This window comes from Tenrec ecaudatus, chromosome 16 (assembly GCF_050624435.1).
Source record: "Tenrec ecaudatus isolate mTenEca1 chromosome 16, mTenEca1.hap1, whole genome shotgun sequence".
NCBI classification, from domain to species: domain Eukaryota; kingdom Metazoa; phylum Chordata; class Mammalia; order Afrosoricida; family Tenrecidae; genus Tenrec; species Tenrec ecaudatus.
In genome coordinates this window covers 80,991,164-81,011,813 of record NC_134545.1, presented here as the reverse complement: position 1 = coordinate 81,011,813, position 20,650 = coordinate 80,991,164, and the positions used below count along the sequence as shown (strand labels likewise).

Below are 20,650 nucleotides of genomic sequence, written 5' to 3'. Positions count from 1 at the left end.
CAGAACCATCACTGCCCCCATCGCCTCCCTGACCGCACTTACCCTTTTCTCGCACATCGAATCCCATTCCCCTTTCCTTTGCATGCCTCCTCTCTATGACGTCTTCTCCTGCGTCACTAGCAGGATTTGGTGCTTCCTTCTTATCAACCAAACCCATTGCCACTGAATCGATGCTGACTCACAGCGACCCTATAGGTCAAGGTAGAACTGCCCCCCATGAGTTCCCAGGACTGTACCTGTTTATGGGAGTAGAAAACCTGTCTTTCTCCTTGAAAGCAGCTTGTGGTTTTGAACACTAACCTTGCAGTTTAGAAGCCCAGTGCATAACCACTACATCACCAGGGCTCCTTGTCCCTCCCTAGGGCTGTCAACATGTCCTTTATACCCATCTCCTCTCTTTGCAGCATTTACACCATAGTGTGCTACTGAACTTGATACACCTGCCTTTGCTTTCTGAGCTCCTTGCACACCCCAAACCTATCTTACTGCTCGTGTCTCAATTGGCCAGTAGACTGACTCGCTGTCAGAGTTCAACACAGGGTGGCAGTATGAGTGAGTGAATGAATGAATGAATGAGTGGGTAAGCGTTAGGAAGACTATTAGACATACCAGCCTCTGAACAGAAAGGTCCTGGCTGGGGAGACATTGATCATGGAAATGCTCAGATGCACTAGGTTAACTCTGAATCATTTGGAATGATTGATAGTGTTATAAGATCTCTCCATATCTCTGAACTTCATCAACCTCTTCTCTCTTTTTAGATTCCCCAGTGTCCATGTACCCCATCCATCTTTTTAAAATGCATCTTGCTTTCTGTAAACCATCTAGTGACTTCAAAAGCTCAAGCAATTCCCCAGACAGAACCAAAGGGACCCATCCCCTTCTGCATACTCCCCAACCTGCTTAGCGTTTATTATTTAATGTCATGGGGTTTCCGGTGGCTGTCTTTCCAAGGAGACACTCCTACTGAGTCCTGACAGCCCTGCATGCTAAAGGGTAACTTGAGAATGCAAGTATTCAAGAAATATCTTTCCAAACTCCTCTGGCTCCGCTGCCCCGATTCACTCTATGGTAACTCTTTGCAGATCATCCTAAACTTCACGTCCATGGATTTGTTTAAAAGCCGCCTGTGCTGGTATGATTACGTGGAGGTCCGGGATGGTTACTGGAGGAAAGCCCCCCTCTTGGGTGAGTTGCCCGTAGGAATCCTTGGAAACCCTGCTTTGATGTGCGGGCGATGCTGGGTGGGTGGGGTGGGGAGGGTCGGCCGTGATGGTTGCACATGAAACTCTCCAGGACTCTGTGATGCTGTAAAATGCTGCACATGCCATTTGGCCACACATGTTTAGAGCTTCTAAAACTGCAAAAAACCTTTTGGCCCAACAGTTCCTCCTCTTGCAATGTCTCCGAGGGAACTCATTCAGGAAGTGTGCATCCCTTTGGTGGCAGCGCTGCTCGCTGAAGCCGGAGAAATTGCAACCAATTGCAATGCCCAGCAGTGGGGTTAGCTGAATCCAGGAGGATGCATCCTTCGAATGGGAGACTCTCTATCCATTCGGGGGGAGGGGGGGGCATGTTCGAGGTGGTGGTGGTTGTTAGGTGCCCTCAGGTTAATTCAAACTCACAGTAGCGCTGTGGACAACGGAACGAAACACTGCCCCGTCCAGCACCACCTTCACATCCGCACGCACCCAGGTTCGAGCCCACTGGGGCCCCTGTGCCGGCCCTTCTGCCTGAGGATCTGTCTCTTGGTCAGTGACCTGCTTCCCCCAACCCGTTAGCCGTGACTACTGGTTAGTGTGGAAAGGTGTTGGCTGTGCATTGTTCCCGGCACAGCCTGCTGCAGAGTGAGAGAGACGGCAGGATTCCGTGTGGCCGAAACAAACATCTCTCTACGCACATGGGGCCGGCATCTGCCAACTCAGATGCCTGGGGGGACAGGGCATAGATGAATAAAACTGGGTGGGTGCGATGTGATCAAGCGTTGTAGGAACGTGGAACTGGAGAGCAAGTTGCCTGGCCCAAATCATTTCAAACAAGATCGCTGTAAGCACTGGGCAGGCTGGGTTCAGCAGGAAGAAACCACCTGCCAGCCTAATAGAACATAAATATATGTGCATGTACCTGCGTCTCAGCACGATTAGAACCGTGGTTATAAATAACTTATGCACAGTGGTGACTTTAGGAAGGCAGTTTTTTTGTTTTGTTTTTAAGTAACATGCTCTGTTCTTGGCTTAGCTGTCTTTCCTCCAAGGAGCAGGTCTGATTTGGTGAAAGCTGTACAGGAACTCCTCATAAAAAGACAACTTGGACAAGGGGGAGCGAGTGCAGAGAGAACAGTTAGTTCACCCAAGGCTGGCCGTCGGCAAAGAAATCCCTCAAGATTAGTGCCAATGGCTCTGGTGGCCGTGGAGGAGGCAGTGAGACCCAGCCCAGGACTGGCAGCCATGGTACAGCTAGAGAGAGATGGGAGGGTCTGAGCCAAGAGTGGGTTGTCCTCATTCCTAGGGGGGCCTGGAAGGTGGAGCCCGGGTTGGAGAAGGCGAAGCTCCCAGTGGGGACTAGGTTCTGGTCTGCCTTCCAATAGGCAGAGGAGTCCTACTTCCTGTGCAACGAGTGACCACCGTGGAGAGAGCTGCTGTCGGGCTGGCTGACTGAAAGTGGCAAAGGAAGAAGAGGGCTGACCTGGGAATTTCACTGCCTGGCATGGCATGTCTGAGGGGGCTTCCGAAAGTTAGTGGGAAAAGGAATGCCAAGATCATGGAATCTCCCCCAGAACTTTTTGCAGCCTCCTCATATGCTGTTGAGGTTGAGAGATACAAGGAAGAGGGAGGGCGGAAGAGACCAGAACTGAGAGTCTGGCGAGGCCCAAAGAGGTCTGGCAGATAGTGGGGTTCAGTAGGCTCAGGGGTTGCCAGCAAGGTCAGCTGCTGTGGAGAGCAGCCTCTGAGGCCCTCAATCCAAGAAGTTAAATTCCTGAGGTCCAACAGGCATAAATGTGTGCCCACAGGAGCTCTCCAGAGCTGGAGGGCAGCGAGGACAGGCTCTGAGAGGGGCACTGGGCTGCCACTGTACTGTCTTAATTAATCTTCTCTAGTTTAATTCCCTGGCATCTACTGTCCATTGCAATGACGACACAGAACTCACAGACAAAATTCACGATGAAAGGGCTTATTCAGGAAGTTAACAAATTGCCATGCCAGCAAGAAATGCCCATGTTTGAATTGTTTATCAGGGTGCGTTACAAAGTTCTGCAAAGGGCATGCCACCCGGCTACCAGCTTCAACCCGAAGGCATCCAGATCAAGTTCAGTAAACCCAGCTCCCCAAATTAAGTGCCTAGAAGCCTCAGCCTGAAGGCACTCGGTTCCATTTCCATGGATTCTGCAAGTCCAACATCCCCAGTGAAGTGTCCAGAGGCACCCTACTCCGCAAGCCAGCCTCCTGTACAAAATCACTTTTCTCTCCTTGCTCCGTGGGTTGAGAAGTCCATTGCTCTGTTTCGTGCTCTGGCTCCTGGTTCTGCTGCTGCTCTCGGATGTTGTCGCTGTCATCTGGATCCAGGAGTTCAACGCCCAGGGATCTTAGGTCCAGAGGATGCAATCTACTCCTGGCCCTTGCTGGTAGTAAGAGTCCCCCTCCTGCTTCTCAACTCCAGAACCAAACTCACTACCATCCAGTTAATGCAGACACATAGGGACCCCCTGTGGGTTTCCAAGACGGTAACTGTTTGTGGGAGTAGAAAGCCCAGTCTTTCTCCCTCGGAGCTGCTGGTGGTTTCGAACTGCCCAGTGTGTAACCACTACATCACCATGGCCCTTCCTACTGCTCAGAGTGCTCACTGGGTACCCAGCGGGATGGCTGGCCCTCCAGGGACGCCTGTTCAGAATTACTCACAGGTGAATCCCATCAGTATCTTCCCCCTTCTTGTTACCAGATCCACTCAGGGGAAGGTCATTTGGTGGGAGTTAAAGACTTGGTTAGAAAAACCCCTTTAAAGAATTCACTGTCCCTGTAAGCCACCATCAGCAGGAAGAATTCAAGTAACGAGTGACCTGCCTAGGTGCACAAGTCAAGAAGGTGGACTCATGTGAAGCGCAGACCAGAGCGGCAGGGTGGAAGTGGTTGGTCCGAGTGTTCTGTTTCTGGTCTAACATGGACAGACCAGGGGTGTGCCCGCAGCCAGAGGGAGGCATCCTTTACGGGACATGCCGGTTGTGTGTGGCAAAAGGACCAACACCATTTGCCGCCATGTTGATTCTGGCTCATGGGGACTAATGGCAGAGCTGTGCTACGTAGGGTGTGCAGTGGCCACTTTTCCAGAAGTAGATCGCCAGGTGTTTGTTCCAAGGCACCTCTGGGTAGACACCCGACCCCCCCAAACTTCCTGTGGACAGCCTCCAAGTGTGGTAACTTTGTGTGTGTGTGTGTGTGTAACTATATGTGTGTGTGTAACTATGTGTGTGTGTGGTAACTTTGTGTGTAGGTGTGGTAACTTTGTGTGTAGGTGTGGTAACTTTGTGTGTGTGTGTGTGGTAACTTTGTGTATATGTCTGTGGGGGAGTAACTGTGTCGGTGGGGGTGTAACTTTGTATGTGTGTGGTAACTGTGTGTGTGTGTGTGTGTGGTAACTGTGTGTGGGTATGGTAACTTTGTGTGTGTGTGTGTGTGTGGTAACTTTTTACACCACCTGGGGCTGCAAGCTGTCTGTCCAGGGGCAGAGGTTCCCCAGCCAGGCTGAACACTTGTATGACCTAGGTTGGTTTCTAGGCATACAGACTCCTGGGCGACTTCTGAATCAGAATCTCCGTGGGTTGGGCCAGAGAATGATGCTATCTACCTGTCAATACCAGTGCCTGCCCACATGCCTGGCATCACAATCCCAGGATGCTCGGGTGGCTCCCTTTGGGAAAGGAAGTGGGAAGAGGTGGGCAGAGAACATCATGTTGGTTTTATAGACCTCTGGATTCTTTGAATCTTGTATGAGGATACTTTCAGGAGTTATTTTATAATGAAGACAAGACGTGTGTTTTTTTAATGCTGTATACAAGGAGTGCAGGGAAACGTGGAATCAATACCTAGCAGAGACCTTGTTGTCACATGGCCTTAAGTCAATTTTGAATCATAGTGACCTCAGGTAACAGAGTAAAACAACTTCCATGGGGTTCTAGGCTGTAATATTTATGGGACCAGATGGCCAGGCCTGACTCCTGTGAAGCCACTGGGTGGATTAGAACCACCAACCTTTCAGTTGGCAGCCAAGCACTTTCGTGCTACCTAATCCCACTCCTTCATGAGAAATCCAAGCTACCCTCCAATGTGGGCCACTCAGCCCAATAGTGCCGAGATCAGACTAGACTTCAAACCTCCCGGTAATGGAGAGAGGCACTGGTGAACCTCTCCCCCTCAGGGTTGCCAGGAACCCCCTGGCCAAAAAAACATTATCCAGTGTGTCTCTGAAATTCAAATTTAACTCAACTCCCTGTATTTTTGTTTGCTAAATCTGGCAACTACATATCCCCGCAAAAATGGGATAGCTTTACAGGGCTCAGGAGGAGGAAGCTCTCTGTTACCCGAGTCGTCACCCACCTACCCCACTTCCCACCCCTCCCCAGCCCCCACCCCCACCCCCATGAGGGCTATGGCACATTCCTGAGAGTGGCACAAGCGGAGGAGTTCCCAGCACATAAATCCTTTCTCTTGAAATGGAAGCAAAATTTCACTCCTGGAATCTCAGGCCACACTTGCGTGGGCTAGAAGGTAATGGGGCTTGTCCTGTTTGTAGATTTGTTTGGGCGGGGGGGGGGGGGTGTTGGGGGAGGAGGGGGCAGGGAGAGTCCTGCAGCCAGGCATGGCCCAGCGCCTGCAACTGTCACTCTTAATTTTGGAGAGTGATCCTCTGCCAACGAGTTGGCCGGCTCTGATGTTTCCAAATGCAGTTGTTGGAGAACTTTTGTGTGCAGAACAAGCGCATTGTGCGGACCGAGCTGGTCCCCGGGGAGGGGTCCGTGCTATGCAGTCTGCCAGGAGGCGGCAGATCAATGCCCCTTTCGCAGGAGGCAGAGCGGATTAGGGAGGCTGGTGAAAGTATGCTTCTTGCTCTGAAAAACTGTGTATCGCATACTTTCCCAGGGCAGTGTGTGAAAATCCAGGCATAATGGACACATAACTTTTAATGAATGAACTCTTGATGACTCCCCATGGAGCCCCCTTGTCGTGTTCGCATCTGCATTTCCTCTTCCTGATGCCTTATTAAACTCCTCCTCTAAACCCAGGAACCAGATTGCAATTTAGGAATTCGACACCTCTCCCCAGACTCTCCCCCCAAACACACCCCCCCCTCCATTTCGTTCCTCTCCAGCCTGCGAGTCTCTGTGGAAGGACCGGGGGTCGTTCTCATAGCCCCATGCAAGGGAGATGGAGAGCATTTCACAGCTGGTTAAAGACTTCAAATTGGTCTTTCAGTTGCAGAGGTCGCTTGGGAGATTGCACGGAGAGTGAGAAGGAAGGTGGCATCCGAGAGAACCCCCTCCAGTACACTGACACACGGTCCGCCATGTCCGACTCCCCTCCTGTGTATCTTCCAGAGACGTGGCCCCAACAATGCACTTTTGTATGCAGAACTGTCTTCTGGGCATTCTGTGCCACCACAATGCGGACAAAAGCCCTTTCTCCCCCTTTCCCTGAAGTGGAGAGAGGAGTTCAGAAAGGCCAGGCAGGCCAATCACGGGGCCTGGCCCCACTGTTGTGGCTCCCTGGGCCAGGGCGGCCGCCCAAATGAGCAGACCCGATGGAGTGAATCCGACAGCCCAGCCTGGCTTTCCACGGAGTTGCTTTATGCTCCGAGAGTCTGTTTCCCAACTGGGAGACGAGCCGCGCGGACATTCCCAGGCTGCAGGCGGATGTCTTCTTTTATGAACCGTGTGCAGCGCACAGAATAAACAGACAGACCCTTTAGATGGTGGTGGAGGTGCTGGCGAAGACGGGACGAAGATGCTGTAGATGAGGAAGGTCAAGATCATAAGCACCAGGGTTCAAACCCGGTCCCATTCTTGGAGTGATGCACATATTTCACACACACACACACACACACACACACACACACACACACACCAATGTCCCCTCTTAGAGCTCGGCACCCTCAGCTTCCTCATCTGTGAGATGGCATTAATAATAGTACCTAATTCCGAGGCTCGTGGGGCTAACGGGGCAGGGTCTGGCCTGCTTTGCTGTGTGCCTTCCCTGCAAGTCCGATCCAGTTCAGACCGACTCTGCAGGACGCAGTAGAATGGCTCCAGGGGGTCCCTCGGCTTCAGCTTTCAGGGGATCAGATTGTCCGGGCACTTCCGCAGAGCAGCCGGTGAGTCCGAACCACCAGTCTTCAGCTGGCAGCTGAGTCCTTAGCCATGGCGCTCCCGGGGCCCCGGCACATGTGGCATCGATGCACTCAACAATAGGGCTCCTGTGAAAATGATTATGATGAAGTTGGAAATGCCAAGGTGTCACCCGGGGTGGGTGGGGGGCGGGGAGTAGGCGCGAAGTGGAGGGCCCTGGGTTGAAGGGTCATCACAGAGCACCTTGGGGAGCGCCATTGCTTCAAGCCTGGGAATCCCTTCTCACCCATAGGCCTTGGCTTGATGTCGGGGGCTGCTTCCCATCCGGTTTGGTGCTTAGGCAGTGAAAGACTCTTCTCTTTGGGAAGGGGTCCCCAGCCGCTGTGACAGCTGGGGTTTTTAAAGGAGAAACTTGGACTTGAAACTTGGCCCAGGCTGAGAAGGAATTCCTTTTGTGAGCAGGCGTGGTCTACCTGCTGTTCTGCAAATCCGCCTCCTTGCTGGTAAGCAACCCTTTCCCATCTGTACGTGCTGGTTTCCAAGAACTAAACTGACACTAATTGGCCATGCCAGAGGAGCTATTACTGGAAATTTATAGGCTTCTGATGGATTTTCTCCCTTGTTGGATTCTTGGCAGCAGCGTCTGTTCATCTCACTTAATACTCAGCACCCCCAATCCAAGAGGCTGCAGGTGGCCAGAATCGGAAGGAAGCCGAAAGAGATTAGCAACCTCAACCCGCCTTTCTTTCCCAAAGAATGTATGCCAGGCTTGGCCATTAGGACACGTCTATAATGGCATTTGCTTCCACCCCTGCCCTGCCCTCGCCACCCCCATTCTTTAGATGGACAAACAGAGTTAGAGCTTCAATTAGTTATTTGCTCCAGTATCTATCAAGGTGCTGGCAATAAGAGAATATCCACCAAATATTTGTTAACTGGCCTTAAAAAGCCAGCCAACCGACCACAACTGGCTTTATTGATATACAAGTCACATACCAAACAACTCCCTCTTTCAAAGGGTACGTGTCAGTGACTTTGATCATGACCACAGAGTCACGTTGTTATCACCACAATGCATTCTAGAACAATTTTCAGCACCCACACAAGAAAACTAGTGCCCATTTCCCCCGAATGTAAAATGCATTTTTTAAATTAAAAAGTGTATTGCGAGAGAGAGATAGGGAAAGAAGCGATGGGGTGAGTATAGGGGCGAGCCATGGGGAAGGGTAATGTGTTGTATAAGTTGTTGGATGGAAAATTAATGACTGCCCCCAAAGTCATTCATAATAAAAAGTTTTTTAAAAAATTGTTGTGATAAAATATAATAGTGTAACATTCGCCATTTAGATGATTTAAAATATATATAATTATGAGCTAGATGGCTGCTTGTTTACCTAGCTCAGAAGCAACAAAGCCCACAAGGAAGAAGCACACCAGCCTGTGTGACCATGAGGTGTAGAAGGGACCAGGTATCAGGTATCAAAGAACAAAAAATAATATCATTGTGTGCCCACCTTCCCGATATGATCACTGAAGACAAATGTGTGCATAAGCAAATGTGGTAAAGAAAGCTGATGGTACCTGGCTATCAAAGATATATCGTCTGGGGTCTTAAAGGCTTGAAGATAAATAAGCGGCCAACAAATTGAGAAGGAACAAATCCCACATGAAAGAAGCACACCAGCCTGTGTGACCATGAGGTGTCGAAGGGATCAGGTATCAACCATCAAAGAACAAAAATCTTATCATTGTAAATGAGGGGGAGTGCAGAGTGGAGACTCAAAACCCATCTGTAGGTAATGGGACATCCCCTTATAGAAGAGTCATGGGGAAGAGACGTCAGCATGCAGTGTAGCAACAATGAAACATACAATTTCCCTCTAATTCTTAAATGCTTCCTCTCCCCCGACTATCATGATCCCAATTCTACCTTACAAACCCGGCTAACCCAGAGGATGTACACTGGTACAGATAGGAACTGGAAACACAGGGAATCCAGGACAGATGGCTCCTCCAGGACCAGTGGTGAGAGTGGTGATGCTGGAGGGTGGAGGGAAGGTGGGGTAGAAAGGGGAAAACAATTATAAGGATTTACATATAACCTCCTCTCTGGGGGACGGACAACAGAAAAGTAGGTGAAGGGAGACGTTGGACAGTGTAAGGTATGACAAAATGATAATAATTTGTAAATTATCAAGGGTTCATGAGGGATGGGGAGCAGGGAGGGAGGGGGGAAAATGAGGAGCTGATACCAAGGGCTTAAGTGGAGAGCAAATATTTTGAGAATGATGAGGGCAATGAACATAAAAATGTGCTTGACACAATTGATGTATGTATGCATTGTGATAAGAGTTGGATGAGACCCCAATAAAATGATTCTAAATAAATAAATTAATAAACAATATCACCCATGAGGAGGGAAAAAGATATAATTCAAAGGAGTTGATTACATTTATAATGTTGTGCAATCTTCACCACTACTTTCAATTTTTTTTATCACCCATAACAGACACCCACACCATAGAGAACCCATAGGACAGAGTAGAATGGACAGGGAGTGGTGGTAAGGGGGGAGGTCCAAGGTTGTGAATCCTTGCAGAAGCACACTTTCTGATCTTTCTCCCAGGGTGGGCTCGCTGCCAATCATCCCAGTGGCTAGCTCAGGGCACCACCAGGGCTTAGAAACTTGGCACTCATTAGATGGCAGCTTCTCCTTCCTCCTGCTCCCTGTCCCTGGTAACCTGTACTCTACTTCCTGTCTCCGTGAATTTGCCTAGTCTAGTTTTTCCTCCTAAACAAGAGCCCTGGTGGCATAGTGGTTAAACATTGGGCTGCTAACCACAAGGTAAGCAGTTCAAAACCACCAGCCCCTCCATGGGAGAAAAAAAATGAGGCTTTCTACTCTCATAAAGAGTTAGTCCCCAGAACCCACAGGGGCAGCTCTACCCTGTCCTGTAGGGTCACTGTGAGTCAGCATGGACTTTGTGGTAGTGAGTGTGAGTGAGTTATTTCACCTATGTAAGTATACTATTTGCCTTTGTTTTTCATTTTTAATTTTTAAAATCATTTTATTGGGGGCTTGTACAACTCTTGTCACAATCCATCCATCCATCCATTGTGTCAAGCACATTTGTATATTTGTTGCCCTCATCATTCTCAAAACATTTACTTTCTACTTGAGCCCTTGGTCTCAGCTCCTCATTTTTCCCCTCCCTCCCTCACCCTCCCTCCCTTCACGAACCCTGATAATTTATAAATTATTATTAATTTTTCATGTTTTACACTGACAAATGTCTCCCTTCACCCACCTTTCTGTTGTCCTTCAGGGAGGGAGGGGGTTATGTGTAGATCATTATGATTGGTTCCCCCTTTCTCCTCCACCTTCCCCTTCCCCTCCTGGTATCACTGCTGTCATTTATGGTCCTGAGGGGATCATCCACCCTGGATTCCTTCCATCTCTTATCTGTACCAGTGTACATCCTCTGGTCTAGCCAGAGTTGGAAGGTAGAATTGGGATCATGATAGTGGGGGAGGAGTGGTGAGGAAGGAAGCATTAAAGAACTACAGGAAAGTTGTATGTTTCATTGGTGCTATACTGCACTCTGACTGGCTCATTTCCTCCCTGCGATCCTTCTGTAAGGGATGTCCACTTGCCTACAGATGGGCTTTGGGACTCCACTCTGCACTCCCCCTCATTCCCATTGGTATGATTTTTGCTCTGGGTATTAGATGCCTGATACCATCAACACCTCATGATCACACAGAATGGTGTACTTTTCCATGTGGACTTTGTTGCGTCTCAGCTACATGGCCCCTTGTTTATCTTCAATCCGTTAAGACCTCAGATGCTATATCTTTTGGTAGACAGGCACCATCAGCTTTCTTCACCACATTTGCTTATGTACCATTTTGTCTTCAGCAATCGTGTCAGGAAGGTGAGCATCATAGAATGCCAGTTTAATAGAACAAAGTGTTCTTGTATTGAGGGAGTACTTGAGTGGAGGCCCAATGTCCATCTGCTACCTTAATACTAAACCTATAAATATATGTGCATAGATCTATTTCCCCATCCTCATATATAAATATATTTACATATGTACATATCTGTATTAGACCTCTATAAATGCCCTTTGCCTCCTAGTTCTTTCCCCTATTTCCTTTTACTTTCCTCTTGTCCCACTATCATGCTCAGTCTTCATTTGAGCCTCAGTAATTCCTCTCAGTTACATTGCCCTAATCAAGCCCTATCATCCCTCCTACATCCTTCTTGGCATCCATTTTATATTACTTGTTGTTCCCTTGTCCCTCGCTTTGTTAACACCCATTTCCTTTCCCCCACCTCCCCCTCTCCCATGTCCTCCCAGGACCATCCGACCCGTTGTTTTCTCCTCCAGATTGTTTATCCCCCCTATCTTATCTAGATAGAGCTTCAGAGATAATAAGATGCACAAAAAACAAGACAGAACAAAACAAAGCAACAAAAGAAAACCAAACAACAACAACAAAAACCAATGACCAAAAAAAGAAAGAAAAACATATAAATAGTTCAAGGTCTGTTGTTGATCTTTAGAAGTATTTTCTGGATGTGTCTGATGGGGTGCCACGCCCTGAACCCAAAGTCTATTTTTGTAACTCCCTGGGGACTACCTTGCTCTGTTGTATGCCCTTAGTGTTTCCTCTCAGGGTGGTGGGGTCAGATTAAGTGCAATTCCCTCAGTGTCTCCTGTGTTAACCCCTGTAGTGCTATGGGTCAGTGAGGGATAGTGTGTCTTGTAGAGGGGCCAGCCCTATGGTCCTCTCTGTCCATTGGCTGCTCTGAGCAGGAATATCATCCTCGGGGCTTGGTGGGCCAGGATGTGCTCCACTCTCTCTTCGTTCCCCTTCATTTAGTCTTGTGTGCTCTGATCAGACATGTCCCTCTCCCTGGACTGCAGCTTCAGTGCTGTCCTCTGAAGTGAATTCTTCTGCAGGGAAAGGGGGCTGTCCACATAGTTGGGATTGGGGCCCGCCCCTCAGACCTCTCTCTTGATTCCCTGCTTCATGCCAGTATGTTCCATTCACATCTTGGAGCACCGGGTTGAAGTCTGGTCCCTCTTTCTCTGTGGAGGTGTAAATAAAATTTGCATTTCTCTTATGGCTAATGATCGGGAACATTTTCTCATTTGTTTATTGGCCACTCGGATTTCTGCCTTGTGAAACTTCTGTTCGGATCCTTTGATCACCTCCTCAGTGGGCAATTAGTTTTTTTTATTTCTGGAAGATAGCAGAGTATTATAGAGGCATTTGTCTGATGTGTCATTGCTAAAGATGTTTTCCTAGACTGTGGGCTCTCTTATTACTCTCTTGGTGAAGTCTTTCAGTGTACAAGGGTGTTTTATCTTCAGTATATCCCACTTGTCAATTTGTGACGCATCTGTATTTGTGACCTTCCCTATTTCTGATAGCCCATAGAGTCCCTGTGCCAAAGTTCTCAGGTTTGTCCAAATTCCATCATTAATAGCCCTAATAGTTTGGGGTTTTACCTCAAGGTCTGTGATCCACCTTGAGTTTATTCTTGTGCATGGAGTGAGATAAGGGTCTTGCTTCATTTTTCTACATGTAAATATCCATTTTTTTCAACACCACTTGTTGAAGAGGATATCCGCTTCCCATTTGATACATTTTCAGACCTTATCAAAGATCAGTTGTCTGTATGCTGATGATTTTACTTCTGGGTTTTCAGTTCTTTTCCATTGGTCTGAGTCTCTGTCATTATACCAATACCATGTGGTTTTGACCACTGTGACTGCATAATATGTGTTAAAGTCAGGTAGAGCAAGCCCTCCCACTCTGTCCTTCTTCTTGAGGAGTTCTGCTAATTCTTGGCTTCTTCCCTCTCCATATGAAGTTGGTAATCAGTTTTTCCAATTATTTGAAGAAAGATGATGGTAGTTGTATCAGGATTGCATTAAACTTATATAGTACTTTGGGCCAAACTGACATCTTTACTATATTGAGTCTTCCAAGCCATGAGCATGAGATATTCTTCCATTTGTTGAGGTCACTCTTGGTTTCTGTCATTTTCCTCATACAAATCTTTTGTTTTTCAATCAGGTATATCCCTAGATATTTCAATTTGTTCTCTGCTATTGTGAAGGTCACCACCTTTTTTCTCTTCTCTTTTTGTCAGGGTAGCCAGCCCCTAACAAATCATCAGGGGTCCAGGAGGCACAATTGTACAGTGATGATAAGGTTACAGTAAAGTCATAGATAACAATAGAGAGAGAAGAGAGGTTGACATAATGCAGTCAGCCACATTTCATGGTAGCATGCTCACCTCAGCTCCTCTTGGTGGTACAGGGCAGGGGGAACCACAGGAGAGAGGGAGGGTAAGAGGAGAGGGGACAGGCGAGTGAAAATCAGGGAGAGAGGACTGGGAGAGAGAGAGAGAGCTCTGTATTTCTAACCAAGGCTTATATATCTTTGGGGGGCATGCAAACCCCCTAATTACAGGTAAAGACCGATGTCACAGGAAAGGGTTGAACTATAGGTAATACTGTAATGGAAGGGGGACTATCTAGGGGTATACATGCAATAGGAAGGGGAGGTATTGGGGGTACACATCTGATAAGATGGGTGGATGCTAGATTCAGGATGGAAGCCTAACTTTAGATGTCACTGAGCAGGTTTGACCTATTCTTTGGATCTCCATGGAAACACTGTCTTTATTAGTAGGGTGTGAGCCCTACCTACAGGGGACCGGGTCCCTTCAAGGAGAATATCTCTAAGCATCTGACCTCCCACCACGTGGTGGCTAACAGCCTCTAATGTTTGGCATATCTTTGGGAGAGACAAAGCTGGGGAAAAATCTTTATATATCCCACACCTTCTGTGGTCTTGTCCAATGTGTACAGCAGCCTGATAGACTGCTGTTTGTTGATCTTATAGCCTGCCACTCTGCCATATTCCTCTATTGCTTCCAGTACTCCCCTTGTGGCGCTTTTGGGATTTTTTTTCACCTCTTCTTTCCCCAGGCAATATCTTTGATGTCTTTTCTTTGCCTTATGCTGTTAGCTAAAATCTCCAGAGCGATGTTAAATAAGAGTGGGGACAAGAGGCATCCTTGTCTGGTGCCCTTTTTCAGTGCGATTGTTTTGTCTTTTCTTCTTTGACTACCATGTTGGCTATGGGTGTTTCATATATAGCTTGTATTATATGAAGTAATTTTCCTTCCATTCCTATCTTCTTGAGTGTCTTAAACAGGAATTGGTGTTGCATGATATCAAATGCTTTTTCCACATCTATCAATATTATCATGTGGTTCTTGTAGTTTTTCATGTCAATGTGGTGAATGATACTAATGGTCTTTTGTATGTTGAAACATCCCTGCATTCCTGATGTGAATCCCACGAGGTCATGGTGAATTATTTGTTTTATAGACTTTTGTATTTTATTGGCCAGTGTTTTCTTAAGGATTTTTGCATTGATGTTCATTAGGTATATTGGTCTGTAGTTCAAATTCTTGGGGGATCCTTGCCCGGTTTTGGTATTAGAGTTATACTAGCTTCATAAGAGGAGTTTGGGAGTTTGCCATCTTTTTATATGTTCTGGAAGAGTTTGTGTAGGGTTGGTGTCAGTTTTTCCCTGAATGCTTGGCATAATTCTCCAGTGAAGCCATCTGGTCCAGTAGATTTTTTTTTGTTGGTAATCCCTTGATAACCTTGTCTATTTCTTCTATTGCTATGGGTCTGATGTCCTTTGGGGATAGTCTAGGCAGGGATTGTTTTTCAAAGAATTTTTCCATGTCTTCTAAGTTTTGAATTCATTGAAGTACAGTTCTTCATAGTACTGCATAATTATTCTTTTGATTTCATTAGGGTCTGTTGAAATGTCCCCTTTTTTATCCTTCATCCTTGCAATTGAAATTTGTTCCTTTCTTTGGTTAGGTTTGCCAGCGGTCTGTCAATTCTGTTTATCCTTTCAAAGAACCAACTTTTAGCAGCATTAATTTTCCCCATAGTTTTCTTATTTTCCCTCTCCTGAATCTCAATCCTGATTTGTATTATTTCTTTTATTTTGCTCTTAGTAGGATTGTCCTGTTTACTCTGCTCTAGTTGCTGTAAATTTTGTGCCAGCATATCAAACATAAACCTCTCTTCCTTTTTCGTGTGTGCATGTATTGCTATGAAACTTCCTCTGATAATTGCCTCTGTTATGTCCCATAAGTTTTGGTACATCATGTTCTCATTCTCGATTTCTAGAAATTTCTTAATTTCATCTCTGATCTGGGCCAGTACACACTCCTTTTGCAATAGAGAGTTATTTATCCTCCAATTGTTTGCCCTTTTTTCCTTCATCTTCCTTTTGTTGATTTCCAGCCTTATGGCACAGTGGTCAGAGATAGAGGTCTAGATGATATTAATGTGCTTAAATTTATGCAGATTTGACTTATGCCCCAGCATGTGACCTATCTTCGAATATGTGTCATGTGGACTTGAAAAGACTGTGAATGTTTTTGTATTTGGGTGAAGAGCTCTGTAAATACCTATCAGGTCAAATTGTCTAATTGTGGTTTTTAGATCTCTAGCCTCTTGTTTGGTTTCTTTCTCTGTGATCTATCTCCCTCATAGAGCGGTGTATTGAAGTCACCTACTAAAAATGTTGAGGCTGTGATTTCTTTTTTCATCTCTTGGAGCGTTTGATTGACATATTCAGTGGGTGTCTCATACAGGGAATATATGTTTAAAATGCTTAGTGATTCTTTGTCTACAGTTCCCTTGAGCATTATATAGTGTCCCTCTTTTAATGGTTTGCACTTTGAGGTCAATTTTATCTGAGATTAGGATTGCAACCCCTGCTTTTTTTTTTGAATTGCTGTATGCTTCTTATATTTTTATCCAGCCTTTTATTCTCAGCCTATTTTTGTCTGTTATCTTGAGATGTGTCTCTTGTAGGCAGCAGATTGATGGGTTGTGTTTTCTAAGCCAGTCTGCTAGCCTCAGCCTTTTTATGCCTGAGTTCTGTCCATTGATGTTCAGGGTTATTACTTCATCTGTGGACTCTGTGATATCATCTTATACTATTTATATTGGGTGTTTTCCTACCTCCTTTTCTTATCAGTGGTGTGTGTGTGTGTATGTTTCATTCTTATCTTATTTCCACCCTTAAGCCAGTGCTATCTTGGGGCTGTTTTCTCTTTGTTGCCCTCTGGGTGGGGTTGTTCTATGTGGCGATCTCTTATTTGTGCTTGGTGAGTGCTGTTCTGCCCATACTGGGTTGGCAAGGATCTTTTGTAGGACTGGGTTTCTTTTAACATATTCTTTGAGTTTTTCCTTGTCTGGGAAGACTTTTACTTCTCCAACTATCTTGATAGATAATTTGGCTGGATAGAGTATTCTTGGGTTTGCATTATTTTCCTTCAGTTTTTGGAATATGTTCCTCCACTCCCTCCTGTTCTTCATAGTGTCCGCTGATAGGTCTGAGCATATTCTTATTTGGGAAACTTTGTATGTGACTGCTTGTTTTTCCCTAGCTGCTCTCATGATTTTCCTCCTTTCCTCAAAGTTGGATACTTTAACTATTATGTGCCTTTGTGACTTCTTCTTTGGATTCAGTCTACCTGGTGTTCTTTCAGCCTCCTGAATGGTTACCGGTTTTTCCATTCATTCATTAACCTGGGGAAGCTTTTCTCCAAGAATTACTTCACTATTGTTGCAGATGAATTATTTGTTGTGTCTTCCTCCAGTAATTAAATCATTTGGATGTTGTTTCTCTTCATAGCATCAGACATAACTCTTAGGTTTTCTTCAGCTTCTCTGATGATCTTATTAGACTTTTGCTTGCATTTGTTAAAGTCTGCTTGGCTGTCCTCTAGGTCACTGGTGTGGTTCTCTGCCTCCTTCAGTTGGTTGGTAAAGTCCATGAGTCTGCTACTGGTTTTTGTTATCTCGTTCCTAAGCTCTTGTATTTTAATTTGGTGTATGGTCTTTATCTCCTCTATAATTTCATCCTTTTTCTGTATGATTTCCTTCATATCCTGTATGACTCCAAGCAGCATTCTGAGACTTTCTGTGCCAGATCAATGTCTGCTTCTTCTATGTACATTACTAAGTTCAGGATATCTTCTGACATTGCCTTTTGTTTCTCTTCTTTTTTCGTTGTGGTCATTGGGGCTGATTGCTGTTTACGTTGCATTGTTTTAAAGGAGCCCAATGCCATTTTCCAGAGAGTTGAAGAGCACTGGGCTTTCTTTGGGAGACTCATAGGAATGCTTCTTTCGAACTGCCTGCAGCTAATTGCACTATGGGATTGGCCTACCACTTTATACTCCTGTGGCTTCACTCTTTCCCTAGTCAACCACTCTTTCCCTTATTTGGAGGGCAAGTTGGATGGTCCTCTCAGGGGACACTAGTTGAGTGGTTGTGGGCCTGCGAAGATCTTGCTGAACTGGGTGATTTCACAAGAAGCTGTGATGGTTTGGCCCACGACAGCTTAGGGTGCCACCGAGGGCATGTGGGGGTGCCTGCTACAACAGGAGTGCTGCAGAAGGCAGGTGAATGCTTTGGTGTAGAGCACTGCAGATGGTGGGTGGAATTGCCCTGGTCAGCTAGATCACCACGGAGGTTGGGCAGAGGTTCCCACAGCTGAGTGAAGCGCTGGAGAGTGTTGGCAGGGCTTTCTTAAGCCGTGTGAGCCACTACAGCAGGCGGAGGAAGTTCCTCGAGTCACTTGGGATCACAGAGGACAAGTAGAAGCTCCCCCAGCCACACGGGTGGGACTTCCCCCAGAAGAAGGTGGACGGAATTTTCTTCTGTAGGAAGGTGGGTGGAGATTTCCCAAGCAGCATATTACATGCTGCAGAGAGCAGGTGGGTGGAATTTCCTTCACCCCCATGCCCTCACCCCCCAAGAGAAGGTGAGCAGGATAACCCCTGGTGGAGGGTGAGTGGGATTTCCTCAGCCTCATGTTACACTACAGAGGGTGGAGTTCTCCCAGCTGGGTGGAGGGCAGGCATAAATTTCCTAGGTTTAGGGGAGTGGCCTGGAGGTCTGCAGTGGTGTGAAAGAAAAAGGAAGAGAAAAAGGAAACCAAAAAAAATGCTGAGCCCTCTGAGACTGTGGGGATAGGGGGCAGGAAGAGAGAAGAGAGGAAAATAAAAGTAACAATATAGCTGAGCCCTGACCGTGGGGCTGGAAAGTGGCAGCAAGCTGCAACTATGTTAAGATAAAGCCCTGGGGGCTGGCTCCAAAGGGTCCAGGCTCTGGCTGAGACAGTGGCAGGTCTAAGGTTAAACCCTAGCTGGCATTCACAATGGTAAGCCAGAAACCCCCAGCCCCTCAAAACCTAGCGGATCTGTGCCTACTTAGCTTTATGATGCTCCTCCTGTGACCAGGAAGTGTGGAATTTCCTGTTAGTGACTCTCCTGCTTTGTTTTCTGCAGAGTCCCTCTGGCATGTGTTACTCAGTTGTCATCTTGCTGGAAGCCTCCTATTTGTCTTTTTATTCTTGGATTTTTGTTGTTGTTGTTTTTTCATAGCATAACATTTTCATGGTTTATCCATGTCATGGCACGAGTCAGAACTTTATTTCTTCTAAAAGAAACTTTTTATTGGGGATTGGGTGACGGCTTACAGAATGAATCATGAGTTTTGCATCCAACAAATCCTGTGCTTTATCTTATCTTACTCATTGTAATCTCCTTATTGCAACACCCACCATCACATCTTCTTCCTCACTTTTCCTCCCCCACTCTCTTCACACTTCTGAACTTTGACCCTGGGAAAAATGCTGTTCCCCACATCGCAAATGGTTGACAATTCTAATATATTTGTACTTCTCAACTGCAATCATTCCTTGAATCAACTTGTCTATTGTTGATCTGAAAGTTGAACTTCAGGGGTGAGTGTAATTCCAGACCTGAAGGGTCACTAAGGCCCATAGTCTTGGGGGTTCCAGCAGTCTCTAACTGACCAGTAAACTTGGTCTCTCTTATTAATTTTGAGTTTCATTACACCCTTTTCTTCCATGCTGTCCAGAACTTTCTAATACGATCTCATTCAAAGCAGTTGCTAGGGGTTGCTGGGCACCATCTAGTTCTTTGACCTTGGAGTCTTGGCATCGTGGAGACTGAGATTGGAGTGATCCATTAGTCCATTGGGCTAATTGTTTCTAGACATCTTCCATTTTCAGCACTCTGTTTTCCTCTGGACTGAGAGACTTATAGTTTGTTGCATCTTAAATAATGGCCACTCATGAGCTTTTTAAGACCCTAGCTGCTACTCACCAAAGTAGGATATAGAACATTGCCTCTGTGGATTACCAGCTGAAGATAAACAAGCGGTCATCTAGCAGAGAAGCAACAAGCCCACATGGAAAAAGCACACCAGCTTGTGTGATCATGAGGTGTTATCAGGGCCAGATAACAGGCATCAGAAGACCCAAAACAAACAAACAAACAAACAAACAAACAAACAAACCCATATTGTTGAGAATGAAGGGGGTTGGAGCAGAGACCCAAAGCCCATCTGTAGACAATGGGACATCCCCTCACAAGGAAGGGATGAGTCAACCAGGGAGCAGTTAAGCACCAATGAAACACACACACAAAAAATGCTCCTCTGGTTCCTTGAGGTTTTCTCACCCCCCATTATCATGACCTCAGTCCTGCCTTTCATTGCAGACTAGACTGGAGCATGTGCACAGGTACAGGTAAGAGACAAGAGCCTAGGACACATGAAATCCAGGAACAGGAATGGGAGTAGCAATACCAGAAGGGTAAGGTGGGGAGAGAAGAGGAGAAAGAGAGAACCAATCACAATGATCAACACATAAACACACAACCCTCCTCCAGGGGGACAAACAACAGAAACAATGGGGTAGGGGAGAGAGCAGTCGGCCTAAGATATGAAAACAACAATAATTTATCAAGAAAGGAGTGGGGGTAGGGAAAAAGAGGAGCTGTTGATACCAAGGGCTCAATAGAAAGTAAATGTCTAGAAAATATGATGGCAAGATATATACAAATATGCTTGATACAATTGGTGTATGGATTGTTAGAAGAGCTGTAAGAGGCCCCAATAAAATGATCTTTTAATAAAAAAAATTTAAGTTCCTGGAAAAATAAAAGGAACATTTTTTAAAAGATAAAGAAAAACATAAAAGGACCATATGACCTAGCAATTTCACTCCTTGGTATATGAGGGACCTCCAGAAAGTGTAGGGAAATGGAGTGAAAAAATAATGGTGTTTCCCACAAACTTTTTGAAGGGCCCACATCAACCCAAGGTAATTTACAATAAGGCCTCAAACAGCTACGTGTTTACGAATGTTCATTAGCAG

The 20,650-nt window shown here is 46.2% G+C and overlaps 1 protein-coding gene across 2 annotated transcripts in view; it reads left to right on the top strand.

Moving 5' to 3' along the window:
* TLL2 (tolloid like 2) overlaps positions 1-20,650 on the top strand; it is a 172,136-nt gene that overhangs the window by 124,931 nt on the left and 26,555 nt on the right. For both annotated transcript variants that reach the window (XM_075533979.1, XM_075533978.1), the window contains one exon: positions 1,086-1,188. In XM_075533979.1, the coding sequence (XP_075390094.1) occupies positions 1,086-1,188 (103 nt within the window). The remainder of the gene's footprint in view (positions 1-1,085; positions 1,189-20,650) is intronic.